General features: G+C 30.4%; 9 protein-coding genes across 9 annotated transcripts in view; 3 read left to right on the top strand and 6 right to left on the bottom strand.

Annotated features, from left to right (window-relative positions):
- The first annotated feature begins 77 nt into the window (after window positions 1–77).
- Window positions 78–4,680, top strand: CARPB (Carbonic anhydrase-related protein B). Its single transcript, XM_075823675.1, has 11 exons — window positions 78–358; window positions 2,062–2,109; window positions 2,212–2,347; window positions 2,427–2,673; window positions 2,742–2,837; window positions 2,905–2,971; window positions 3,047–3,201; window positions 3,290–3,317; window positions 3,383–3,501; window positions 3,742–3,784; window positions 3,860–4,680. Exons 1-11 carry the CDS (start codon window positions 265–267, stop codon window positions 3,886–3,888), a joined length of 1,062 nt encoding a protein of 353 aa, XP_075679790.1. The 5' UTR covers window positions 78–264; the 3' UTR covers window positions 3,889–4,680.
- The window catches only part of LOC113794264 (signal peptide peptidase), a 43,418-nt gene continuing 19,665 nt past the window's right edge, over window positions 1,403–25,155 (bottom strand). Inside the window, exon 6 of the mRNA XM_075823674.1 lies at window positions 1,403–1,416. The gene's annotated coding sequence lies outside the window, so the exon portion shown is untranslated. The remainder of the gene's footprint in view (window positions 1,417–25,155) is intronic.
- LOC113794246 (sodium-dependent dopamine transporter-like) lies at window positions 4,155–7,941 on the bottom strand. Its single transcript, XM_075823672.1, has 13 exons — window positions 7,525–7,941; window positions 6,933–7,349; window positions 6,787–6,825; window positions 6,548–6,682; window positions 6,219–6,471; window positions 6,022–6,129; window positions 5,908–5,933; window positions 5,358–5,839; window positions 5,131–5,259; window positions 4,970–5,069; window positions 4,778–4,878; window positions 4,496–4,663; window positions 4,155–4,428 (listed from the first exon to the last, which is right to left on the bottom strand). Exons 1-13 carry the CDS (start codon window positions 7,529–7,531, stop codon window positions 4,291–4,293), a joined length of 2,103 nt encoding a protein of 700 aa, XP_075679787.1. The 5' UTR covers window positions 7,532–7,941; the 3' UTR covers window positions 4,155–4,290.
- Window positions 10,344–12,935, top strand: LOC113794247 (uncharacterized). Its single transcript, XM_075823635.1, has 3 exons — window positions 10,344–11,242; window positions 11,309–11,362; window positions 11,395–12,935. The coding sequence occupies exons 1-3, from the start codon at window positions 10,490–10,492 to the stop codon at window positions 12,712–12,714; spliced, it is 2,127 nt and encodes a 708-aa protein (XP_075679750.1). The 5' UTR covers window positions 10,344–10,489; the 3' UTR covers window positions 12,715–12,935.
- On the bottom strand, window positions 12,707–14,974 carry LOC113794249 (dihydrolipoyllysine-residue succinyltransferase component of 2-oxoglutarate dehydrogenase complex, mitochondrial). The gene is made up of 7 exons (XM_027344354.2): window positions 14,793–14,974; window positions 14,568–14,730; window positions 14,431–14,507; window positions 14,241–14,371; window positions 13,710–14,158; window positions 13,193–13,643; window positions 12,707–13,117 (listed from the first exon to the last, which is right to left on the bottom strand). Exons 1-7 carry the CDS (start codon window positions 14,827–14,829, stop codon window positions 12,983–12,985), a joined length of 1,443 nt encoding a protein of 480 aa, XP_027200155.2. The 5' UTR covers window positions 14,830–14,974; the 3' UTR covers window positions 12,707–12,982.
- NAT1 (N-acetyltransferase 1) lies at window positions 15,135–18,733 on the bottom strand. Its single transcript, XM_075823670.1, has 4 exons — window positions 18,380–18,733; window positions 18,084–18,297; window positions 17,580–18,023; window positions 15,135–17,507 (listed from the first exon to the last, which is right to left on the bottom strand). Exons 2-4 carry the CDS (start codon window positions 18,153–18,155, stop codon window positions 15,453–15,455), a joined length of 2,571 nt encoding a protein of 856 aa, XP_075679785.1. The 5' UTR covers window positions 18,156–18,297; window positions 18,380–18,733; the 3' UTR covers window positions 15,135–15,452.
- LOC113794251 (trafficking protein particle complex subunit 2-like protein) lies at window positions 19,854–20,437 on the bottom strand. The gene is made up of 2 exons (XM_027344355.2): window positions 20,020–20,437; window positions 19,854–19,947 (listed from the first exon to the last, which is right to left on the bottom strand). The coding sequence occupies exons 1-2, from the start codon at window positions 20,382–20,384 to the stop codon at window positions 19,911–19,913; spliced, it is 402 nt and encodes a 133-aa protein (XP_027200156.2). The 5' UTR covers window positions 20,385–20,437; the 3' UTR covers window positions 19,854–19,910.
- LOC113794295 (uncharacterized) lies at window positions 20,733–24,834 on the bottom strand. Its single transcript, XM_075823673.1, has 3 exons — window positions 23,924–24,834; window positions 23,607–23,857; window positions 20,733–23,530 (listed from the first exon to the last, which is right to left on the bottom strand). Exons 1-3 carry the CDS (start codon window positions 24,365–24,367, stop codon window positions 22,999–23,001), a joined length of 1,227 nt encoding a protein of 408 aa, XP_075679788.1. The 5' UTR covers window positions 24,368–24,834; the 3' UTR covers window positions 20,733–22,998.
- Window positions 20,743–22,583, top strand: Vha55 (V-type proton ATPase subunit Vha55). Its single transcript, XM_027344353.2, has 2 exons — window positions 20,743–21,043; window positions 21,112–22,583. Exons 1-2 carry the CDS (start codon window positions 20,743–20,745, stop codon window positions 22,335–22,337), a joined length of 1,527 nt encoding a protein of 508 aa, XP_027200154.1. The 3' UTR covers window positions 22,338–22,583.

The following is a 25,155-nucleotide window of genomic DNA, read 5'->3' as shown; positions in this document are numbered from 1 at the left end:
GTGTGCGTCGTCATCATTTGTTGTTGTTGTTAAATAATTTATTAACCATAATTATCGGTTATTATTATTATTATTCGATCATTATCAATGAATGTGATTTTTCTGTTTTCATGTTTGACTTGACATTTCAACGAAAAAACTGTTCTTCTTAACAACACAAAATCATTCAATGACCATTGATTTTCGTTGTTGAATAACGTTGTTGATCTTGTTTTTTAAAAATTTCATTCAACTTACCTTTGTTTTCATTGCCTTGCTGTCATCATGATGATGATTGGAAATCAAAAAATTTCAATGATATCAATATCATCGATTATGTTACGATTCATAATCATTTTGATTATATTACATGGTACAGGTAGGTGATCATTTCTCTCATTATCTTTCGATGATTGTAAAACCATCATTCAAATTTGAAAACTTGAAAAAGGTTTTGGTTTTCAGGTAACATCATCGATGGAATTTGTTTGTTTGTTTGTCTTTCCACGAATTTTTTTTTTACGAACGAAATATGAATCTTTGATATAGTTGATGATTCTCGTGACAAACCAGAGATCAAAAGAGAGAGATCAGGCAACAAGAAGAATAAATTTCAATCTAGAAATTGAATGGATTCTTGTTTTTGTTGTTTTTTTTCTTGCTGGCTGTTTGTTGCTTCATTTCATCAATTTCATTTTAAAAAGATTCTTGAACGAAAAATCGCGTGACATGTTCAACAACAACCACCAAAAAGAAAAAAAACACGAAAAATTTCGATTCAAAGTCAATCATCAATCGAATAATGGGAGAGAGAGGATAAGAAGAGGAATCATGTTCAATCATCATCATGACGGAGAGCAAGAGAGCGAAAAAATTCATTTTCTAAATAAAAAAAAACAAAAACAAAAAAAACGAAAATTCTTGAAAAAAGAAGAATTCTGTAATTCGAACGTTTGAAAATTCGAATGTTTTTTGTGTTCGAACGTTCGAAATTCGAACGTTTTTCCATTCGTTTGAGTTTCGAATGTCCATTAAAAAATGTTTGTGTTTTTTTGGCGTATTAAATCCACAAATGGACCAAGTGAAATTTTTCAGAAAAAAAAAGATTAACTCGTCACTGGAAAAAATTTACTAATTAATATTTTTTCTGAAAAAAATCATTATCATTAATGAAATTAGAGAGAGAAGAAGAATGTGTGAGAAAAAACATTTCATTTCGAAATGCAGACATCTCTAGAACGGAAATCCATCTTTAATTTTGTTTTTTTGTTCAACAAAAAACAATGAAAACATTATGTGAATATCCGAAAACATCAAACAAGCTTTTGCTTTGCTTGTTTTGCTTTTTTAGTTTCTCGCTTCAAACATTGTCAACCGAGCCAAACACAAAAATTTTCAAAAAAAAAACGGATGATGTTCAGGACTTGGGGAAGAGAATGGATGATGAGGGAGGAGGATGGTCATGGGTTAAAACAAAAAATGATGATTTTGAATGAACCAAAAAAATACTGTGGTTGTCAGCATAATGATGATGATGATGAGCCTAGGCACCAATTTCAAATGAATTTTTTTCAAAAAAAAAATTCAAAAAAAAAACTTTCATTTTTTTCCAACACACAAAAACACCATATCTGTTCGTTTCGAATGTTTACTTTTTTTCACTCGTTTCCTGTTCGTACATTTTTTGTTTTGTTTGTGTGTAAATAGGCGCTCGACACACACACAAAAACACAGAGAGATAGCGAGCGATGTTTGTTTTTCGTTCGTTCGTTTTTTTTTTGTTTTTGAAAATTTTTTTGTTTTTTGAAAAAAACTAAAATTTTTCCTGACTTTTCAAAAACAAAAATTTAAAGCAAATATTATTTTATTAATTATTTTGATTATTCCATTTGTTTTTCTGTGTTTTTTCTTCTTCTTTTCTTTTCATTAATTTCATCATCATCATCGTTTTTTTTCTCCTCGTCCTCGTCGTCGTCGTCCTCATCATCATTAAACATGTTTTTTTTGCTTTGAACAAACATCATCAAAAACGAAAAAACAACAAACGAAATGAATGAATCGAACGAATGATGAAACAAAAAGCAATCAAATGCGATTGGAATTTTTGGTGGACATATGATGGAATTTCGGGTAAAGAACATATTTCTGACATTCGATCATTTTTTTTCATGTTTCCTTTTGTTTTGTTTTCCCTATGCTCTTTACAAATGTGCAATATACTTACATTTACAGGACCAGAATTTTGGGGAATATTAAATCCAGATTGGTTTCTTTGTAGTAAAGGACATAGACAATCACCAATTGATATAAAACCCGGTTTATTGTTATATGATCCAAATTTAAAAAGTATTTTTATTAATAAAAATAAGTAAGTTAAAAAACATTTACTTATTACAAATTAGATAATTTTTCTTTCATTTTTTTCTCCCATTTACAAACCATATCAGGGTTAATGGATATCTTGAAAATGATGGACATAGTGTCGTTTTTCATAGTCATTATCAACAACAAAATCAAAGTGATACATTCAATCAACAACAGAATCATCAGAATTCGAATCTAATGTTACCAGTAACAATAAATGGTGGACCATTATCATATTCATATTTATTTCATTCATTACATATACATTTTGGTTTGGTTGATTCATATGGTTCGGAACATTTAATTTCTGGTTTTCAATTTCCCGGTGAAGTTTGTTAATGATTTTCGAAATCTTGCCTGCTTTCAACTAAAAACATACCATTTTGCATTTCTCACAGATTCAATTGATTGGATATAATTCGGATCTTTATGATAGTTATGCGGATGCTTCGACCAAACCAAATGGTTTGGTCGGTATAGCCATATTTCTGAAGGTAAATATTCGAATTGAAACTGCGCAAAATGACCATTTTTACTATCGTTTTTTACTATCGTTGATAGCAAGAAACAAAAAGTTCACCCGAAATTGAAATATTAACATCACAATTGAATCAAATTGTTTATCGTGGTAAGTGAATTTTGTCAATTGAATGAAATTTACAGAAAAAAAGCTAATTTGATTTTCAATTGATGAAAAAACAAGGTCAAAAAACAATAATAAAATCATTAAGTTTACGTGATTTATTACCTGATGATCAAAATTATATAACATATGATGGTTCACTAACAACACCATCATGTGATGAAATTGTTACATGGATTGTTATTAATAAACCATTGTCAATTACAAAAGAACAGGTAACAAAAAAAATTTTTGTTATTCTGAAAAGAAGATTTTTTCTTTGGGAAACTAATTCTTTGAATTTTTTTTTTGTTTCATATTAAGCTTCAAGCTTTACGTTTTTTAATGCAAGGTAATTTTTTCTGGGAATTTTTTTTGTTTTGAAAAATTTAAATTTTATTCCCATAACGTTATTAGGTGATATTGATGTACCAAAAGCACCATTGGGTAATAATTTTCGTCCAACACAATCGATAAATGATCGTGTTATTCGTACAAACATTGAATTTAAACAACAACAACAATCAACGACAAAGGTAAATCGCTTTCTTTTCTAAAAATTGACAAAATTTTCCAAAATTACATCAATTTAACGATAAGAATCTAATATATAAAAATAGAACTAATCCGATTCAATCGAAAAAATCAAATGATTGAGGATTAGAATGAAAACAATGTTTACAGTAGTTGTGATAATAATGATGATGATGATTATAATAACGTTTTTTGTAAAATTTTTTACATTTTTGAATTTTTGAATTTTTTGTTTTTAATAGGGTAAAAATTGTCCTACAATGAAACAAAATGTCCAATATGAAAGTAAGTTTGATGATTTTATCTTGAAAATTCATTTTTTTTCTGATTCGTTTTTTTTTGTTCAACCAAAAAAAAAAGTCAATCAAAAACTGTGGAACGCAATTTAACGGATAACGAATCTCGAGGAGGATATATTCGAATCACGTATTATATGAATGGTCATCCATATATGCATATAAGCATCCTTTTTTTTCTTCCATCCATCCATCCATTGGTCAATCAATTTTTCTTCCTCTCCCACCAAATTCAACTACTACACTTCACTTTCAACAATTTTACACGTCAAATCAATCGTGTACACTTCATATCATATTTCGATATAATTTTTGAATTTTTGAAATTTTGAATTTTTGGCAAATCTAAACAATTTTATTAATTGTATAATGCAAACATAAAATGTACAACTTTTACACAAATGTTTTTTTTCTTAGGTAAAATTTTTTGTTTCAACTAAATAAAATTATAATGTAACTGAAGAAAGAATTGAAGAATCGACGAAGAAAGAAGTTTTAAACTTTACTAACAGGCGATCGTAACGATTGAAATGTATCCATACTATGTTTTGATTGTTTACCACCACCACCAACACGTAACATTAATATTTTTCTTCGTTGATCATCATATGGTTTAAGTAATTTTATTATTCGCTAAGTGGGGAAAATTTGGAAAATTTTTAGATTGGAAAAAAGCTTATCCAAATAATGTAATAATTACCTCTTTTAATGATCCTGAAGTGATCAGAATCATCCATATGGCTGTTATCGGTATACATAATATTGATGATGATGCAATCAATAAACCTAAATAATTTACCCACATTGGATATTCATAATCATGATATTTTAATGGTTCATAATTGATTAAGCCATATACGATTATGAACTTTGTGTGTGTGGGGGGGGGAAACAAAACAGAGAAAAATATTTTGATTAGTATTTTTCTGGCCATTTAAAAACGACGAAGAAGGAAGAAATCCTTATTTAATAAGAAAGTTACCATAATGAAAAATGGTGCCATTATTGCCCAACAAAATTTCCACCACCAACAGATTTCAAATCCGACCATTAGTTTAATGTCTTGTGAAAAACGTCGTACGCCTTTTTTTGCAAAGAAGAAGATTATAAGGAAAAGTCATCAGAATCAGAATCAGAATCATATTTTTAATTATTGATTTTTTTTTCCAATTACCGTAAATCCATGAAATGGCAATCGCTTCGAATAAAACGGCAAACAATATTGAATAACCAGCTGCAAAACGATCCATAAAATGTACGATATATACACCGCCCTTTGAATTTAAGGAAAATTTCATTCAAAAATTTCAAAAAATTTTCACCAGAAAAATTTACCTGTGTACAACTGGCCAAACCAATTAGAAAATAAATTGAAAATAAAATGGCAACAAATGTTTCACGATTACGTTTAACTAATGGATATTCATCGCTAATAGCGGTTATTATTGCTTCACTTCCACCAAACTTTTTCGTTTTTTTGAAATTAAAAAATAAATTTTTATCATTACACGCCAAATTCAACGGGTACACGTGAAAAAAGAAAAAATACCGAGTACACTTACCGAACTATCTAAACCTAATGTCAGTAACATTAGAAAAAATATAATAGCCCATATTGGACCAGCTGGCATTGTTGAAATAGCTTCTGGATAAACAATAAATACTAGGCCAGGTCCTTCAGCAGCAATATCCCTAATATCAACATCTAATCTTTTTGCCATATAACCTAATACTGAGAAGATAACAAAACCAGCCAAAAAACTTGTTGCACTATTTATAGCACTAGTTAGTACAGCATCACGATGAACATTATTATGAAATTTATTATAACTTGCAAATGCCAATAGTACACCGAATCCAGGACCAAGCGAAAAGAATACCTGTGTTGCAGCATCAACCCATACGTTTGCATCGTAGAGGGCATTAAAATCTGGTGTCAGATAATAACGGATACCATCAATAGCACCAGGTAACATTATTCCACGTATAAGCAATATGAATAGGACAACATATGGAAATAGGGCCGTAAACCAGACAACTTTTCCTATAACGGAAAATCCAATAGAAAATTGAGAAATGTTTCGGGAATTTCGAAAAAATAAAAATATTTACCTGATGTCGAAATGCCTTTCCATAAACTATGGAAAAAAGAGGAAGGAAGAAAGGTTAAAAAAAAGTTTTCGTAAATTTTATTTCTGGTAAAGTTTCTTTGATAAAAAATTTTACCTAAAATAACAGATAATATAAACCATCAATAAACTGCATGCAATTTCCAAACGTATTTCACCTAAATTCTGTATACCCGGACTTTGATGAAATTGTAAAAATTGTCGACTTGAAACAAAAATCAAAAATTCAAAAGAAAAGTTGTTATTTTAAAGCCAAAAACATTGAAAACCAACGAAAAACAAACCAAAATTTACCTAAAATATTCTAATGCAGCTGAATTTCGTATTAAATTGGATGTATTACCCGAAAGATTTGTTGTACGGTTATTATTATTAATGATTAATTCATTAATTTCAAAACATTTTTCCGTATTCCATTCATTATTACATTTTGACCATGGTAATTCAGTTGAAAATGATTTGAAAAAAAAATGTAATGCCCATGCAATAATAACATTATAATAAAGATCAACATAGAATGCAATCAATACTACTGAATAACCAATGCCTGAATGATTGGAAAGAAGAAAGGTAATTAATCAGGTAATCAAACAGGTAAATCAAATAGTCAGATAAATTTTTACCTTTAAATAAAGGCACAACACGACTCCAACAAGTAATAGCACCTTTACGATGATATTGTCCTAATGCTAATTCCATAAAAAATAATGGTACACCACCAATTGCTAACATTATTAGATATGGTATTAAAAATGCACCTAATGTTAAGGTAAAGGTTAAGGTAAAGCAAAGCAAAAATTAAATTTTGGTAATTTTTCAGGGAAAGTTTCCCGGAAAAAAATATTTTCATCAAAAATCTTACCACCGCCATTTTTGAAACATAAATATGGAAAACGCCATACTGAAAATGAACAAAAAAAAAGAAAAAATTTCATGAAAAAAATTTTCCCAGAAATTTTTTTTCCGAAGAAATTTTTTCGGAAATTATTTTTCCAGGAAATTTCTTACCATTTGAAAGATCAACAGCAAAACCGATGACCGATAGAAGAAAATCTAATTTTTTATTCCATGTTTCACGTTGTTGATCCAATGAATTATCAAAATCATCATCATCGCCATCATCGTTATCATCATTATCATTGTTAGCAACAACATTTTGATATAAATTCATTACTGATTCTTGACCATCATCACCATCATCATAATGATGATGGTGATTTAAATGTTTTGCTGTTGGTGTTTTTTTCGACGATGATGATGATGATGATGTGGATGATGAATATTCATCACCGGTAATACTTTTTCGGACAACTTTTTTAACACCACCGCCATCATTATTCATCAATGTTGTTGTTGTTGTTTGATTGATTGGTAATGATGATGATAATTGTGATGTTGAATTTGATTTAGTGAAATTTTGTTGAGCTTTTTTTTTGATGCGGTGGGAAGGGAGGGAGGAGACAATCGAAAAAAAAGAGGAAGGCAGGTAGGAGGAGAATGGGGAGAAAAAATTAATTATTTGTTCTTTGAAAAAAATAGTGATAATTGGTGGGTGGGAACTATGAACTATCAAAAATTGATTGATTGAATTGTATAATACTTGGCATTGCACTTGAACTGGTGTTAATTGGTTATTTGCTTGGTTAATATGATGATGGTTTTATTTGTTATCACTGTTTTGATAACTGTTGATAACGATGATGATGGTAAATTTAATTGATGCCAAAAAAAAAAAATTAATAAATCAGAATAATGAATGGCCAGGATGCGCGTTATTCACAGGTAGTAGTTTATAGCTAGGTTGTTGGTTACAGGATCGATCGATCGGTGTATCCACGCACAGTGATTTCTCGATTGAAATGAAATCTCACCAAAACTTTTGGGTGTTTGCTGTTGTTCAGTGAAAAAAAAAACGAAAAAATCTAAACGAAAGATAGCGGTTTCAGGTCTGCGCAACTATTTTTATTTGATCAGGTTTACTTCTATCAATTTCTATCACCACCCCTCCCTATTTCCCTCCCCCCAAAAATGAAAATAACAATCGATATTGATTTGACCCCGAAATTCTATCATTTCACAATGCACAGAATATATACAGAATTGGATTTTTACAGAAAAAAAAATTTGTTTTATCAATCATCAATTTATACTCGAGCTGTGTGTAAATTGATTATCAATCACCCAAAAAAAAAAAAAAAAAAAAAAAAAAAAAAATGTCCACCATATTATCATTATCATTCTGGGTCAGTTGATCGAGTTTGGTTAATTAATTGGTTGAATGTGTCAAGATCAGGCAAAGTTTTCTACAATTAATGATGATATCAAAATGCGAAATTCAAAAGCTTTGATCTTTTTTTTTTTGGTTGTTGGATGCTATAGCACATTTTGATTGCGATTCATTTATGGTGGTGGATCATATAGCGAATTGAATTGAATTAACTAGCATAACGATCTTAATCATTAAAAAAAATCGAAAAAGAAGAAAGAATCGAATGTGAAAAAACAGGAATTCAGCAGAAAAAAAAGGAAAAGAAGGGGGAAAGGAAAAATTCAATTGTCATTCACAACAACAATGACAATATTGACAACACAGAAAAGAATCGATGCCTAATTAAAGGAAAAAAAAGGACTTTTTTTCTTTATTCTTTAAAGCTTTTTTTTGTTGTTGAAGAAGAATATTCTACGATGACGACGACTATAGTAACCCAGGGTCCGGGATTTTTTTTTCTTTTTTTTATTAAATAAAATGAAAATTCCGCATAGAGTAGATCACCAGATCAGAATTCAATTTTTTGAATTGGCAATTTTCATTTCAAAAAAAATGAAAAAAAAATGAAAAAAATGAAAGGAAAGCGCTTTATCACATCATCATTATTGTCATTGGAGCTTTCCCATCAGTTAAAATAGTCGCCTGGTTATCAATATTATTTGAACATTGTTAATAGGTAAACTAAACTAAAGTAACAACAAAGAAAAAAATCATCATCATCATCAATCGGCTGTCATCATCAAAATTTTGCTGGCCCTTTTTTTTCTCGGATGATTATTATGATGATTATACAAACTTGTATTGTTCGTCGTAGAAAAAAAAAGTTTGGTCCAAAAGAAATAGTGAATAGTTTGATCGCTTGAATGAATAATTTCGGAATAATGTCATCATCAAAGCAAAGTAATAATAAATTCTATGGATGACCCTAATAAAGAAGAATATTCTTTCGTTTTTTTTTAATATGCTTATGTAGCATATTGTGTAGAAATAGCGGGGAAAAATTTTTTTTTTTTTTTGATTAACCATTGTTATCATTCACTCACTCATCATTATTATCATCATCATCATAATCATAATCATCGAATGAATTTTTTTACATAAAAGAAGAATCAATATGTAGAGATGCTTTTTGGCCAAAGATTTTCCATTTTTTTTTCGTTAAGTACCAACTATGTATATGTATCCTTGATATATCCTGTATATGGAGAGAATTTATCTTGATCGGATCGATCCTATTATGAATAAAATGAATGAATGAATGTATCGCCGTTGTTGTTGAAATAGTCGATGTCGTAGTTGGATCAGAATGAATATGTTCGCGAATTCTTTTGTTCGTTCGGCTATTGTTATTGGTTATTGTCATCATCAAAAATTTTAGCTTCTTCGGGTTTTTTTTTATTATCGGCAACCAATATTTGAAACAGAATTTCCCATCGTTAAACAGAAATTGAATTTTATTTTGTTGAAAAAAAAATTCTGGTCTCTGAAATCATCATTACAACCAACAACCAATTGACTTTTAACAACCTTTATCTATAGCGAGTTTAGTTAGTTTGACAATTGTCGACAATAGTTATCTGATGATAAGAATATGGATGGACTCATCTCAATTATCGATCTTTGTTATATCGTATTCGACCATCATCGCCACTACCACCATCAAATGACAAATACATGCTGCTGCTGATGCTGAAAGATAGTAACCGAATGATAACGAACACAGATTCAATTAGAGCTGGTAAATATCGATAAAAATAAATCACAATTGAATTCGAGAATTCAGGAGAAAAAAATAGAGCAAAACAAACAAAAAATGTCAAATACATTCGATTACAACGATTCAATCAATCGATTTTTTAGTTCAATGATTTCATTTGATGATAATTGGTGATAATTGAAAAACATTGGTTTTTCATTTTCATTTTCGATTCAAATGTTCCTCATTTGAATCGTTAAATTCGAATGTTTTTTTTTTTTGGTTCGTAACGAACAACGGGAAAAACAATAAATTCCAGAGCTGTCAATAGATGATAGGACGATCGAGAAAAAAACTCAAAATTCCATATTTGGTGTGTACACTTTAATTTTGAAGTTTATTAACAACTTCAATCGGCATATTTGGAGTGTACACCGCGAAAACATTTTGTTTGTTTTTTTTAGGACAGATATATGGCTCCATATGGTGGTTGCTCCATAATCATCATAATCATCATTTGGATTTGATGGAAAAAAAACAAAACAACATTGTGGATCGATCCTTGGGTAAACATTCGAAAATAATATTGTCCGAAAAATCATGGATTCATTTATAAAATTTGCATCTGGTTTATCAACGGTTGAAAATTATGCACATGATGTTTATATAAAATCCAATTTGACTATCGAATTGGATAAAGTAATCAATCAGATTATGGAAGAAAATCAACGATTCAATCATTCGAATCCTTCATCAATGAATAACGAAAACATTGAAAATAGATTTATCGTCGAGACACCTACCGTAATGTTGTTTTGTGACCTGATCGAATCAATACTGTTACATGGTTTGAAGGAAAAATTATCCACAACAGTTTCGAATGTTTTCACATCATCAACTCGTTCTCGGCCAAAAAATTTATTCTGTTTAGATTTTTGGCCAATAATACGAATCCTTTCGCATAATGAACAATCAAAAAATTTAAAATGTCTGAAACAAATATCCACTGATGTTGGCCGATGTCGTGCATGGATCCGTTTGTCATTAAATGAATGTTTACTTCGTAGTTATTTAGATAGTTTGATTTGTGATCAATCAAGTTTAAATTCATTTTATCGTTCATCAGCATATTTACGTGATAAACAACATACTGATATGATGAAAAATTTACTTTCGGAATTAGATCCATATATATTTCGTCTTAATGCGGATAATATTTCGTTGAATAGTTGGTCATCCAGAACATTGGATTATCTTGGTGTGATAATATCGTCGGAAGATGAAGATTCATATATGGTCGCAACGGCATTGGATGCCATTCATTTGATTAGTAGTGATCAGAATCGAATTGAGGTAAGTTTTTCTCGATTCGATTTGGATTTTGGAGAATAATTTTTCTGATTTTCTTTTCGCAAATAGAAATTGAATAAACGAAAGAAAAAACCAGTGAATACTGGTGACGATGGATCAATGGTCGAATCATCAATGGCTGAATCAGATTTACCGATAATGGAAAATTCATTCCATCATCATCATCATTACCGGTGACGATTTCGAAAACTATTTCCGATACAATCGATATTCCGCATCGAAAAGATTCAAATGACGATGATAATGAGGATTTGAAAGAAGAAGAAGAAATACCCAGAATCAATGTCCAAAATGAAGATGATGACGAAGATTTATTTCAACAACAACAACCGCGTAATTCATTAACAGGTAATTCACTTTCAATGAGATCTGGTTGGAGTACCCAACAGCAACCAATACCTGTTGATGTGAAACTTGATGAAAGTTATAATGCATTATTGGAAAGTTATTCAACACGTGCTACCACCGCCGCCAACAACAGCAAATTATCAAGCACACCGGATATTGTGGAAATTAAAAATTCATTTCTAACAACCAATCCGAATAATCAAAATCAAGATTGTCGATTAGGTGGTGGAAATAGTTCAATGATGGAAAATGATTTTGAAATTATACCGAAAAATTTGATCGGCGTTGATGATGAAGAAAATCAAAAATTTTTCGAACAAACAAGCCGACTTTGTAATGAATATGGGTTGGATGAACAAGATTATAAATGTTATCAATGTAATCGTCCGATTGGTATGATTTATGGAAAATGTATGCAATGTCGAATTGATGGTCATCTTTATTGCCTTGATTGTCATGGTTGTGAAGAATCATTAATACCGGCACAGATAATTTATAATTGGAATTTTCGAAAATTTCCCTGTGCAAAACAAAATAAATCCCGTTTATCGGTATTGGAAAATGAACCAATTTTTGATCTGAAAATCCTTAGTCCAAATATTTATTCAGCCATCGCTGAAATGGAAGAAATTCTTAATCTACGAACACAATTATTTTTCCTACATGCATACCTGTTTACATGTCAAGAAAGTGTTGCGCTGAAAATGCGTAAATTAGTTTGGCCACGTGAACATCTTTTCGAACATATACATTTATATTCGCTAAATGATTTACAACAGATAAATAATAATAATAATAATGTATTGGCAACAACCTTACGACAAGTAATAACATTTGCAAGGAAACATATTCAAGGTTGTAATCTTTGTAAATTAAAAGGATTTTATTGTGAAATATGTAAAAATTCGGAAATACTTTATCCATTCGATACCGGAACAACAAAACGTTGTGATAAATGTAAAAGTGTTTTTCATCAAAAATGTTTTAATGAAAAATATGATAAAAATAATTGTCCAAAATGTTTACGTTTGGCTAAAAAACGTAATCAACAACAACAATCATCATCATCACCACCGCAATCATCAACAACAACAACGATTACATAACAACTTTTAATTTTTCAAAAAGTGCTCATTTTTGACTTATAATTTACTTATTTTATCTTTATAAACTTATAATTTTTCCTAGAAATATTTTTTTCACAAACCAAAATTGATAAAATCTCTTCTGTCTTGTGTAATTTGTTTGTTTACTTGTGGTTATTATTATTGTTTAAATATATTATTTTTGTTTCGACTACGAATAAAATGAAATGTTACATGTTTGATATTTTTTACATGTGTCATTTTGTTGTTTTGCTGTTTGTTGCTGTTGTTAAATGTCAAGTAACAATACTCTTGGATCTTCAATAGCAGATTTAATTTTTCGTAAGAAAGTAACAGCTTCTCTACCATCAATCAAACGATGATCATATGTTAAACAAACATACATCATTGGTCGTATTTCAATCTGATGTTTTTTTTAAAATTGGAAAGAAAAAGAATCCCGTTAGTAATGATGATGATGGTAAAATCCTGAACTAACCTTTTTATCAATAACAACTGGACGATCGATAATTGCATGCATACCAAGTATAGCTGATTGTGGCGGATTAATAATCGGTGTACCAAACATCGAACCAAATACACCACCATTACTGATAGTGAATGTACCACCATCCATATCTTCAATTGCCAGTTGATTATTTCTGGCTTTTTCACCCAATTCACTCATTGCTTTTTCAATTTGTGCATAATTCATTTGTTCAACATTACGAACAACCGGTACAACCAGACCTTTTGGTGTTGCAACAGCAACACTTATATCGATATAATCACGATAAATAACTTCATTACCATCAATAACAGCATTAACGACGGGTTGATCTTGTAAAGCGAATGCGGTCGCCTTTAAAAATGCCGACATAAATCCTAATTTAAGATTATGTTTCTTTTGAAATGTATCTTTATGACGATTTCGCATATCAATTATATTGCTAAGGTGGAAATAGAATCGAATTATCTTTGGAAATGGTCATCATCGAATCTTTTTCAATATTTACCTCATATCAATTTCATTAAATGTTGTCAACATTGCATAAGTATTTTGGGCATCTTTAAGACGTTGAGCAATACGTTGACGCATACGATTAATTTTTACACGGGTTTCTTTCCGCGACGACGATGATGATGATCCTCCCATTGATGATGATGATGTTTCACCACCCGCTTGATGACTAGCCATTGATTGTGTAGCTGATTTTATATCCGAAATTGGTTGGCTTGACATTGGTGCCGGTTGGCTAGATTCCGAAGTTGATGGCGGCGGTGGTGGTGGTGGTGCGGAAGATTCAGGTTTTGGAGTTTCGACTGCCGCTGCTGGAGCAGCTGCACCACCAGTAGCACCAACACGAATACGCAAAACTACTTTACCCGGTTGTACAGTCGATCCATCTTCAGCTAAAAGTTCTTCAATTATACCAGCAACTGGTGAATGAATTGGCACCGAGGTCTATGTGTTTGGTGAAAAACAAAAACAAACAAACATTCGAAATTCATGTTCGAATCAAAACTAATCAAATCAAAACAAAAACCTTATCAGTTTCAACTTCGGCAACAATTTCATCTTCACTAATTTGATCACCGACAGCTTTTATCCAACGAATATCACCTTCACTTAGTGATTCGGCCAATTGTGGTACAACAACATCACGAAGTTCGTTAACTTTTCAACAAATAATTAAAAATGAGAAAATAAATCCATCAACAAACAAACAGACTTACAGTATCTGGCTGATACATGAAATGTTCGACAATTATTTTGATTCGATCGACGAAATAACAAGGCAGTATTTGTTTTACTAAAAATCAAATCAAAATATTATATCAACAAACCAAACCAAACAAACAAAAATGATTACCAATCGGATGAGCAAAAATTAGTCGAACATAATGATGATGAGCATCTTATAATATTATTGTTGTTGGAACCGGTATTCAATCGTAATTTCGATTCAATTTGCAAATTACCGAAAGATCTTGTCGATGGTTTAACCGAAACTAACCGTGAACAATGACGGCCAACTGATGGAAAATTGGAAAAAAAATTTCAGATTTTTGAAAAATCGAACGAAATTCAAACTTACTCAACGAATATGAATAAATTTTGGTATATTTAAACATTTTTTATTGTTATTTTCGCTCAAAGATTCATCAAAACAAATATCAAAGCCAAACGAAGGAAAAAGAAAAACTTTCAAATCAAAATCTACCACAAACAGAAATTATTATCAACTTTTTTTGGATATTTTTCCGAAAAAAAAAATGATAAACGCCAGACAGACAGACAGTCAGACAAACACCATCCAAATTAGCCTTCTTCGCCAAGCGCAAAAGGACAACATGCAGAACAGAAAAATTGATTCGAGAAAATCTGTGGCGACATCTAACGAACGAAATTTTCAACAAAAAAAATTTCAATTTCAAAATTTTACTTTTTTCAAAATTATTTTATTTTATTTTAATTAATTTTCGATTTTCAATCATCATCATAATCATCAGCATCATTAATTAAAATTATAAAATACAATTTTTTTGTTTGTTTTTAAATTTTTTTTTGCATCACTTATTTTTTTCGAATCAAAATATTGTTGTTGTTGTGGTAATCATAGATGAATTGGGGGGAGATTCTTTTCTTCTGATGACAACAGGATCGTTTCATCAAACTTTTTTTTTGAAGAAAAAAAAACGATCAAATGTCTTTTGCTGTCGACCAAGTGTTAAGATTGATTGATTGATTTAAGTTATTATTCTTCTTCATCATCATCATCATCTTCTTCCAACCATATAAGCCATTTGTTTACCTGAAATAATGCTTTACCTTTCCCTGGATATTCTTCATTAATATCTTCACGCCAACGAAAAAATACATCATCATCAACAATTTCTTGTTCATAAAGCATATTAAACCATTTTTCAATTAATCCTTTTGGAAAATTATGTTCATAACAATATGTTTGTAATGAATAAAGTACAATTAACTGTAAATCATGTTTACCAGATAAAAATTTCTGTAATATTGTTGAATATTTTTTCAATTCATTTTCTTGTTGTGCAAACAGGGTGGTTGAAAAAACAAATAGATTATCTGGATTATTATATTTGGATATAATATGTTTCAGCAGAGTTGAAAATACAACCGATATAAATTCTGTACTATTTTGTAATGTTTGATTAACATTATCTTTAAGCCAACGATATAATGAACTTGGTGAACAATCACTTGTTATTTGTTTTGTTATATCCGATTCAATACGTAACATTGGATATAAAAATGTCAGGTTTCTATCTTCCAAAATATCAGCCATACGTTCTTTATTACGATCCGGTTCAGGTACCATTTGCATTAGATTAATTTTTGATTCAGTAAATAAATCAAACAACCATTCTTGATCTTTTGCTTTATGTAGATTTTGTAATATTAATGGAAATAATGGATAATGTTGTCCACCATCCAATAGGTCACCAATTTCTTTCAATGAAATTACATTTTCAATAATAGCCATAGCAATATAACCAGCAACATATGTTCGTGCACGTGGTGTTTCCACTTCTAATTCATTAATTTTTGAAAACAAATTTTTCAATGATGATAAAAATATTGAATCATCAACAATTTGTTCGGATTTTATCTTGTTCAATAGTTTATTGGTTAGTTCACGTTCCTGTTCTGATTTACCAATATTTATACGCATAATTGATAAAAGACATTCATCAAAATTTGATGTAGTTGTTTTCAAAAATTGTATAATACCATCCAATTGTTTTTCATCCGTATAATATTCATTAAGAAGTTTTTCAATTTCGAAAAATAAATTAACAGGTTCATCTTTGTTTTGAGTGTCATCACTTCCACCACCACCACTATTTCCACCTCCAATGCCACTGCCACCACTATTTGTATCATCTTGTAAACGCATTTGATTCATTCCATTAGCCAAAACACTATTACCACCAGAAACATCTTTTCCATTCAATTTTGTTGGATTTATAAATTTACTAAATGTATTATTCGGTTTTTGAAATGGATTTGTTGTTGTTGTCGATGTTGATGATGGTAATCGATTAAATGCAGTTGTTTGTGAACGATTATTATCATTATTATTGATAAACTGTTGCTGCTGTGGTTTCATCATTGGCATCATACGTTGTTGATTATGATCCTGAAAATTATTTTGCTGTTGTTGTTGTTGAAATTGTGGTTTTATAAATGATAAATTTGTATTTTGTTTCATTTGTTGTTTTTGAAAACGTGGTGGTAAATTTGCTACTGTTGATGATGTTTCACGCATATTATTCATTCCATTCATTGTATTATTTTGATTGTTTGAAGCCATATTATTATTATGTTGTTGTTGTTGTTGTTGATAATTCTGACGATAATTTGATTGATTATCTCGTTTCATCATCATCATTGATGATGATTGTTGTTGTTGTTGCTGGTGTTGTTGTTGATGTGAATTATAATTATTATTATTCATATTTCCCGATGAATATGATGATGAATTTTTCTGATTATAATTAGGCCGACGTTGATTATTCCATTGTGAAAAATTATGATCATTTATAGCACCAGGACCAGTACCAAGATAAATTGGACCAATTGGCATTGGTGCAAACATATCATCCATTCTACCTTGATTCATTAATGGATTACCACCACCACCAACACCAATACCACCATGTCTTAAATGATGCATATGATATAATGTACCATATGATGATAATAAACCATTATTTTCTTTTTCAGGCACCTTTTCCGCAACACTACTTTGAAGGACATCTTTTTGGCGAGGAATCCACTGTTGAAAAAAATCAAGAAAATCAAAAAAACAATGTAAATCTAATAGGCATTTTCCATCATCAAAACTTACATTATTCTTTCTTAAATCAATAACATCCAATAACATAAATTTAATACGTGAATTAATTTCATTACTTTTTGAATAAGTATTCATACGATCAAAATATTGATCTAATAAAATGCTTGCTTTTTCACTTGTTTCCAATAAATGGCCAATATTTTTCATTATTTCACATAAACATTCCAAATCTTGCATTTTATCAGCGAAACTTTGATTTTTCGCCCGTGATAATAATTGTTTAATACAATCATGTAATATATTTTTTGGTAATAATTGTTGTTTACCCAATTCACAAATAAATTTAATATTACAAAGCATTTTTTGCTTTGCCAATGAACGTTTCTCTTCATCATCAACACTAAGTGGTCCATTTTGATTATCAAATTGTTCAAATGCATTGCAACGATTTTCATATTCTTCTTTACATTTTTTTAGCAATAATATTTTGAAAACCTAAAATTTCAAAGGTTAATTCGATTAAAAAAAATGATAAAATCAAGTAAAATAACATACATTTTTGTTGTAATTTTGTTCATAATATTTGGAAACATTATCATTGATTACTTTACATAATTTTGCATACATACAACTATATTTGTAATCATCCAATGCTTTATTAAATATTAATAATAAAACTCTAGTAAGAACATCTTCTGATTCAAGGCCAAGATCAAGTAATTCTTGGCTTAATTTTTCAAATTTTTCCGGTGTTATTTTATTCAATATTCTGTAAAATGAAATGAAAAAAACAAAAATCCATTAGTAAATTTACCCAAAAAATCAAAACGAAACAAACCAGAAAAACTTACCCACGAACTTTATAAACAATTTGAGGATTATCGCATGCATCTCTTTGATTATTCGGAGGAGCAAATCTACGAATTAAAATACCGGAACCGCTACTGGTGCTGCTGCTACCGCCGCTGTTATTATTACGGCCATATATTGATGATGATAATGTGGACGTAGGTGGTGGTGGTGGTGGTTGCTGTTGTGTTGTTGTTGTTGTTGTTGTCGTAGAATGAATGCTAATAGGACGTTGTTGTTGTTGTGATTGTTGATGTTGTTGATAAACATCATTGTTGTCCTTTCCTCCCGAATAACGAGAAGAAGCTTCACCCTCCAATACTCGCTGGTTGTCCGTTGTTGGTTGAGTTTTAAAATTTTACAGCCAGAAAAAAAAATTTTAAGGAAAAAATTAAGAATCTCGTTCGATCCAAACGAAAAGAGAGAAAAGAAATCGAAACCAAATCTGTCTTTTTTGTTTTGTTTTTTGGTAAAATTCAGTCAAACAAAATTCAACACTTTTCAAGTCTTTTTTTTCAAGAAAAAAAAAACAAATCACTCACAAAAAAAACTACAACGTCAAATCAGAGAAAGATAACCAGAGAAAAACCACAACAACAAAGCAATGGTTATCTCAAATCACAAATTGGTTGCTGGAGATGGTGGTTATCCAAACCAGAGAAGAAAAAATACCGGAGAATTTTTTTATTCGAAATCAACAGATTTTTTCTGGTGTTTTTTTCGAATTCAAAGTTTTTTTTCTCCCAAAAAAACAAAAAAACGGAAAAAAAATTTTAAATTCCAAAACGAAATCTTGGGTTTTTGACGATTTACTTTTGATGATGATGATGTTTTTTGTTTGCTGGTGATGACGATTCGATTCATTCGGTAGTTTTTTTTTTGTTGCATTCGAGCACACACTTTTTACTTAACACTCAATCAACAAAGAGAGAGCGAGAAAAAGAGCGAGACAGAGAGAGAAAATATATTTATCTGTTTATATGTCTATAGACAAAGAAGAGTGAGCAATGTTGTTTGTTTGTTTGTTTTGCGTATACGCTTCTTTCATTCAAAGAATTCAATATTTTTTTAGTGGTGGCGTTGTAAATCCGACATCAAAATGATAAAGTTGAGGAGGAGAAGGTGGTGGGCTGATTTTTGGCTTTCTGTTTGGCGACTATATCAACATAGTTTGGTTGTTGTTGGGGGCAGCACTTTTGCGTTTCTTTTTCTTTTTTTCTTCTTCTGACGACCGGTGTGGTCGTCGTTTTTGACATTCTCTTTTTCTCTTGGTCATGTGCCACTACCTTTTTTTTAAATACCTGGACAGGAAATATTCGAATTTTTTTTTTTTGTCAAGACTTTTTTTCCATCAAATGATGATTGCCATCTATCGATTTTTTGTCCATCTTTGACAACCCAAAAAAAATGATGATCAAGTGCAACGAACCTTGAATATTCGAATGGAAACAGAAAATTGTCAAAAAAGAAAAAAACTGATTGATAAAACTTTTATTGATAAACATGGGCAAAAATGGAGAGAGGAGGTATTCGTTAGCCAAAAATTTCATCAATTTTTCGCATCAAATGTCTATTGTAGATAAAGAAAGAAAAGAAAATGAACATTTTTGAATTTCAAGAATTTCAACCAAAAATGACTTACTTTGAGTGAATAGGCTGACCATGTACGTAGAATGGATTGGATGTTGTACAATCAACAAAATGATTATGTAATGTTTTCAATATAGCTCGTGCTTCATTATCACGAATTGTTTGATTATTTGCTACCATTAATAGAATTTTATTATTCGTCGCCGAACAATAACCATAAATTTTATATTGATCACTTTGTGTTAATAACCCGAGGAATGTTTCACGATTTAATTGTTTTTCATCAATAACATCTAATGATGAATGTAATTTAAATAACAGATCAATTTCATTATTTGATTCGGATTTTGGATTACGTGTACGAATCAATACAGGTGTATTATGATTATTGACAATTGATAATGCTAAAATGGACATTTTTGATTATGAAAATCTGGTTAAAAATTCTTAAAAATTCTTGAAATTAAAATCAAAAATTCGAAAAATTTTTGACAACAACAAAAAAACATCGAACACTTGCATACGTACTATCTGTACGGCAATCTTTTCAAGATCAGGATTTTTTTTTTTTTTTTTGATATTCTTTTGGAGACTGTGCAGTCGTCATTGTAGGCGTAAATCCTTATCAGTCAATATTGAGCAAAAAACTCATCTTTTTTTATTTTCATTTTTCGTTTCTCCAAAAGCATCATCCATTTTTTTTTGCATTTAATTTTCGCATCGAAATTTTTTTGTTTGTTACCCGAATTTGAAATTCTAAAAACATTTTTCGAAAATGACTGTCAACGAATGGTTAAATCCAAATGCAGCCAATCGTACACATGCAATGGCTGTAACAAGAAATTATGTATCACAACCACGGTTAACATATAAAACGGTAACTGGTGTTAATGGGCCATTAGTTATATTGGATGAAGTAAAATTTCCAAAATATGCTGAAATTGTACAATTAACACTTAATGATGGTACTGTAAGAACTGGACAAGTATTGGAAGTTAGTGGATCAAAAGCTGTTGTACAAGTGTTTGAAGGAACATCTGGAATCGATGCTAAACATACGATTTGTGAATTTACAGGTTTGGTCTTTATTGTTTTTCGTTGAAAAACATTCTGAAATTTAACTGTTTCATTGATTGAATTTTAGGCGATATTTTACGAACACCAGTTTCAGAAGATATGTTAGGCCGAGTGTTCAATGGATCAGGTAAACCAATCGATAATGGTCCACCTGTATTACCTGAAGATTATCTGGATATTGAAGGACAACCAATTAATCCTGAATCTAGAATTTATCCCGAAGAAATGATTCAAACTGGTATTTCAGCTATCGATGTTATGAATTCTATTGCACGTGGACAAAAAATACCAATTTTTTCGGCTGCAGGTCTACCACATAATGATATTGCTGCACAAATTTGTCGTCAAGGTGGTTTGGTACAATTGGATGGTAGAGGTCGTGAAGCTGATGATAATTTTGCTATTGTTTTTGCTGCTATGGGTGTTAATATGGAAACTGCACGATTTTTCAAACAAGATTTTGAAGAAAATGGTTCAATGGAAAATGTTTGTTTGTTTTTAAACTTGGCTAATGATCCTACTATTGAACGTATTATAACACCACGATTGGCATTAACTACGGCTGAATTTTTAGCTTATCAATGTGAAAAACATGTATTGGTCATTCTGACTGATATGTCATCATATGCTGAAGCATTGCGTGAAGTATCAGCTGCCCGTGAAGAAGTTCCTGGTCGTCGTGGTTTCCCCGGTTACATGTACACCGATTTAGCTACAATTTATGAACGTGCTGGTCGTGTTGAAGGCCGAAATGGTTCAATTACACAAATTCCAATCTTGACTATGCCAAATGATGATATTACACATCCTATTCCTGATTTAACTGGTTATATTACCGAAGGACAAGTTTATGTTGATCGTCAATTACATAATCGACAAGTTTATCCACCAATTAATGTTCTGCCATCACTTAGTCGTCTAATGAAATCAGCTATTGGTGAAGGAATGACACGTAAAGATCATGCTGATGTTTCAAATCAATTATATGCATGTTATGCTATCGGTAAAGATGTACAAGCAATGAAAGCTGTTGTTGGTGAAGAAGCATTAACAGCTGAAGATTTATTATATTTAGAATTTTTAAACAAATTTGAAAAAACATTTATTACACAAGGAAATTATGAAAATCGTTCGGTATTTGAATCATTAGATATTGGTTGGAAATTATTAAGAATTTTTCCAAAAGAAATGCTTAAACGTATACCGGCTGATACATTGGCTGAATTTTATCCAAGACAAGGTGGTGGTGGTGGTGCTGGATCAGCAGCAACAGCGGCTGCCGCTAAAAATTAAAATCGCAATAACCCATATTCATTAATTTGTTTGTTAAATATTTTTTCCAAAATCCAGCATATATATTCTAGTCTAGAGATACAAATTTCCTCCGGATCTTATTTGATTCAACCATTTTTTAAACTCGAAATGTAATTTATAATAATCAAATGGTCATTCCAGGTGTGCAACAGCCAAGAAGATTTTTGTTTTTTTTTCGTTTTTATTTTACAAAATAGAATTCGATAAAAATTTTTTTATTATTAATTTGTAAGTGTGTGTGGTGTATGCGTGTTAATTTGTTTTAGTGTGTTCTTTCCATTGATTGATTGATTAAATCAAAATTTAAAACTAACCTTTTTTTGTGTTTGTTTGTTTGAGAGAGAAGAAAAAATGTACAAATATTTTATCACAGAATCAAAAAGGAAAATATGAGAGAAAATTCATGAAGAGGAAGAAAAAAAAGGTTCATTTCATGTGGTGTGTAAAAAAGACCCGAGAGTTTTTTTTTGTTTTGCTTTTGTTGTTGGTTTGTATAAATAAGAACATGATGAGACGAGAGATCGAGACGATAGAAACAAAAATCGAACGATTTTTCCTGGTTTTGGTGAAAGTGGTGATAGTGATGAACAAGATATTTTTGTGACAAAAAATTCGATGAAGAAAAATTTGGAGAAAAAAACTAATCAGAATTATCATCATCATCATCACCATCGTCGTCTTCATCTTTATCGTTAAAAATTTCGGCCAATGGTATATCCTTACAATAAACAACAGCATCAATTTCTTCTTCATCATCATCATCATCATTATTATTTTCTATTGAATTATGATTATGATTTGTAATAATTGTTGAATTATAAGTATGATGATGATTTTTTGATTGTAATGCATTATTATTATTATTATTATTCGTTTGTTGACAATGATTATTATTATTTTGATTTTGATGTTTTAATGTTTGATGTTTTGAATTTGATGTTGATGATGATGATGATGATTGAGTATGTTTCTGTACAGATGATGATGATGATAATGGTGGAGGTTTTGGTTTACGATATTCATAAACTAATGGATAAATTTTTTCCACTGCTAATTGCACATTTGTTATACTTGGTGCTGTTATTGTTATTGATCCTGTTTGAAATATAGTCATAACAGCTTTTAATTCTTTTATACGATATGTTGCACCAGGATGTAATTCAGGTTCATAACTAAATGAAAATATTTTTTTATGGTAAAAATTAGTAGAATTTAAAGAATCAAAAACAAACAAGCAGAAAACTTTACCTTGCTAAAGGCCTATGTGTATCACTAAATTCATGAATTTTTATACCAAACGGTAAACGACAAGCACCTAAAACATTAACAATTCTATAATTACGAAATTTAACTGGATAACCTAATTTTTGTAATGTTCGGGCAACTCTTCTCGATGCACATTTTGCTGATTCTTCAGTTGTTGCACCTGTACAGGTTATTTTTCCCGATGACCAAATACTTGCGGTTATTGATGGATGTCGTAATTTCATTAAAACAATCTAAATCAAGGAATCGAATTCGAATTATTAAAAAAACGAAAAAAAATTTCGAACAAAAAAACATACCGAACGTTCTCTTCTATAAACAACATTCGAACCTCTTGTTGCTAATTGTCTTAAATTTAAATGACAACGAACATTAAAATTTGTAACAACATTACTAATATTTATATCCACAGATTCTTCTTCTTCTTGTTCTTCAACGACGATACTATCCTCGACCACGATATTATTATCTTCGACGATGATGCCATCATTACCATCAATATGATGATTATCATCGATATGATGATTATTATTAAGGTTATTATTGAGATTATTCTGATGATTTAAATAATTATCATTATCATTATTATTATTATTCATAATTTGTTCATTTGTAAATATATTCGATGATGTTTGATTCGAAGATGATGTTGATGTAGATAGATTATTATTGTTGTTGTTGCTATTGTGCATTGGTGGTGGTGGTGGTGGTTGATTAGTAACAAAATTTGATGCGGCAATCATTGTTGTTCGGTGTTCATTTGATTCGATTGATGGAAAAAAATCAAAAATCTTAAGTAAACAATGCAATCGTCGTAGTCGTTGTTTGCTTGTCTGACGTCTTTTGATGATGATAATTTCGAATCCAAAAAAAAATTGAAATTCTTGAAACACTTATCGTCCAGATGATTATCGGTTGATCGATGACTAATTTGTTTTCTATTTCTTTCACAAAACACAAAACAGAAAACAAAATTTTTCAATTCGAATCGAAGAAAAATCTTTCAGAAAATTCCCTTTTTTTTCGGAAAAATTTTATTCCAATTTGGTGTGGTCCAGAAAAAAAAAGATGAAACCAATGATGCAAAAAAAGAAGCAAAAAAAATCAGTTCTTTGATCGATTAAATAGCCAAACAAAACAAAAAAATCCAAGTTTTTTATCCACAAGCATAACACACACAGACAAACGCACGCATACAATGCAATATCTCTCCCTCTTTTCAGTCTGTCTTCGTTTTTTCTTCTTCTTTCATAAAGAAAAAGAAGAAGCATTCACTATAATGATGATAAACGCAAGCATAACGTAACACGCGTGTAACGTTTAACGTAAACTCACCCTCTCTGTTTCTCTCGGTGTTTTTTTTAAAAATCCATTATCCGCTTATATGTCGAGTGAGCAAGGGAGGAATTATATTCAAAAGATAGCGGAAAGAGTGTTCAATTGCCGGAGAATCCACACACGCTAACATTCGGTAAGACCACTACTACGGTTTTTTTTTTTGAGTGCGAACAATAAGAAAAAAGGTGGCCGG

Source organism: Dermatophagoides pteronyssinus, unplaced genomic scaffold (assembly GCF_027571235.1).
Source record: "Dermatophagoides pteronyssinus isolate colony J.1.1.1.1 unplaced genomic scaffold, Derpt_VIB-CSIC_2022.12 sq0033, whole genome shotgun sequence".
Taxonomy (NCBI): domain Eukaryota; kingdom Metazoa; phylum Arthropoda; class Arachnida; order Sarcoptiformes; family Pyroglyphidae; genus Dermatophagoides; species Dermatophagoides pteronyssinus.
The sequence above is the reverse complement of the archived record's forward strand: the minus strand, read 5'-3'. Positions and strand labels throughout refer to the sequence as shown.

What these genes read in the sequence shown, in the direction of transcription:
- LOC113794251 (XM_027344355.2), bottom strand. Translation starts at nt 20,384, where the DNA reads ATGTCCATTTTAGCATTATCAATTGTCAATAATCATAATACACCTGTA. An exon ending in GGTCAGCCTATTCACTCAAA is followed by an intron (nt 19,948 to 20,019) that starts GTAAGTCATTTT and finishes TATCTACAATAG; the next exon opens with ACATTTGATGCGAAAAATTG.
- NAT1 (XM_075823670.1), bottom strand. Translation starts at nt 18,155, where the DNA reads ATGTATGCAAAATTATGTAAAGTAATCAATGATAATGTTTCCAAATAT. An exon ending in AACAAAATTACAACAAAAAT is followed by an intron (nt 18,024 to 18,083) that starts GTATGTTATTTT and finishes TTGAAATTTTAG; the next exon opens with GTTTTCAAAATATTATTGCT. An exon ending in TTGATTTAAGAAAGAATAAT is followed by an intron (nt 17,508 to 17,579) that starts GTAAGTTTTGAT and finishes TTTTTTCAACAG; the next exon opens with TGGATTCCTCGCCAAAAAGA.
- LOC113794295 (XM_075823673.1), bottom strand. Translation starts at nt 24,367, where the DNA reads ATGATTGCCGCATCAAATTTTGTTACTAATCAACCACCACCACCACCA. An exon ending in TTTATAGAAGAGAACGTTCG is followed by an intron (nt 23,858 to 23,923) that starts GTATGTTTTTTT and finishes TCCTTGATTTAG; the next exon opens with ATTGTTTTAATGAAATTACG. An exon ending in ACACATAGGCCTTTAGCAAG is followed by an intron (nt 23,531 to 23,606) that starts GTAAAGTTTTCT and finishes ATTTTCATTTAG; the next exon opens with TTATGAACCTGAATTACATC.
- LOC113794247 (XM_075823635.1), top strand. Translation starts at nt 10,490, where the DNA reads ATGGATTCATTTATAAAATTTGCATCTGGTTTATCAACGGTTGAAAAT. An exon ending in GTGATCAGAATCGAATTGAG is followed by an intron (nt 11,243 to 11,308) that starts GTAAGTTTTTCT and finishes TTTCGCAAATAG; the next exon opens with AAATTGAATAAACGAAAGAA. An exon ending in CTGGTGACGATGGATCAATG is followed by an intron (nt 11,363 to 11,394) that starts GTCGAATCATCA and finishes ATCAGATTTACC; the next exon opens with GATAATGGAAAATTCATTCC.
- CARPB (XM_075823675.1), top strand. Translation starts at nt 265, where the DNA reads ATGATGATGATTGGAAATCAAAAAATTTCAATGATATCAATATCATCG. An exon ending in ATTTTTATTAATAAAAATAA is followed by an intron (nt 2,348 to 2,426) that starts GTAAGTTAAAAA and finishes AAACCATATCAG; the next exon opens with GGTTAATGGATATCTTGAAA. An exon ending in TGTCAATTACAAAAGAACAG is followed by an intron (nt 3,202 to 3,289) that starts GTAACAAAAAAA and finishes TTTCATATTAAG; the next exon opens with CTTCAAGCTTTACGTTTTTT.
- LOC113794246 (XM_075823672.1), bottom strand. An exon ending in ATGTTTCAAAAATGGCGGTG is followed by an intron (nt 6,683 to 6,786) that starts GTAAGATTTTTG and finishes CCTTAACATTAG; the next exon opens with GTGCATTTTTAATACCATAT. An exon ending in TATATTATCTGTTATTTTAG is followed by an intron (nt 5,934 to 6,021) that starts GTAAAATTTTTT and finishes TTTTTTCCATAG; the next exon opens with TTTATGGAAAGGCATTTCGA.
- LOC113794249 (XM_027344354.2), bottom strand. Translation starts at nt 14,829, where the DNA reads ATGTTTAAATATACCAAAATTTATTCATATTCGTTGA. An exon ending in TCATGTATCAGCCAGATACT is followed by an intron (nt 14,372 to 14,430) that starts GTAAGTCTGTTT and finishes TTTGTTGAAAAG; the next exon opens with TTAACGAACTTCGTGATGTT. An exon ending in CCGAAGTTGAAACTGATAAG is followed by an intron (nt 14,159 to 14,240) that starts GTTTTTGTTTTG and finishes CCAAACACATAG; the next exon opens with ACCTCGGTGCCAATTCATTC.
- Vha55 (XM_027344353.2), top strand. Translation starts at nt 20,743, where the DNA reads ATGACTGTCAACGAATGGTTAAATCCAAATGCAGCCAATCGTACACAT. An exon ending in TACGATTTGTGAATTTACAG is followed by an intron (nt 21,044 to 21,111) that starts GTTTGGTCTTTA and finishes ATTGAATTTTAG; the next exon opens with GCGATATTTTACGAACACCA.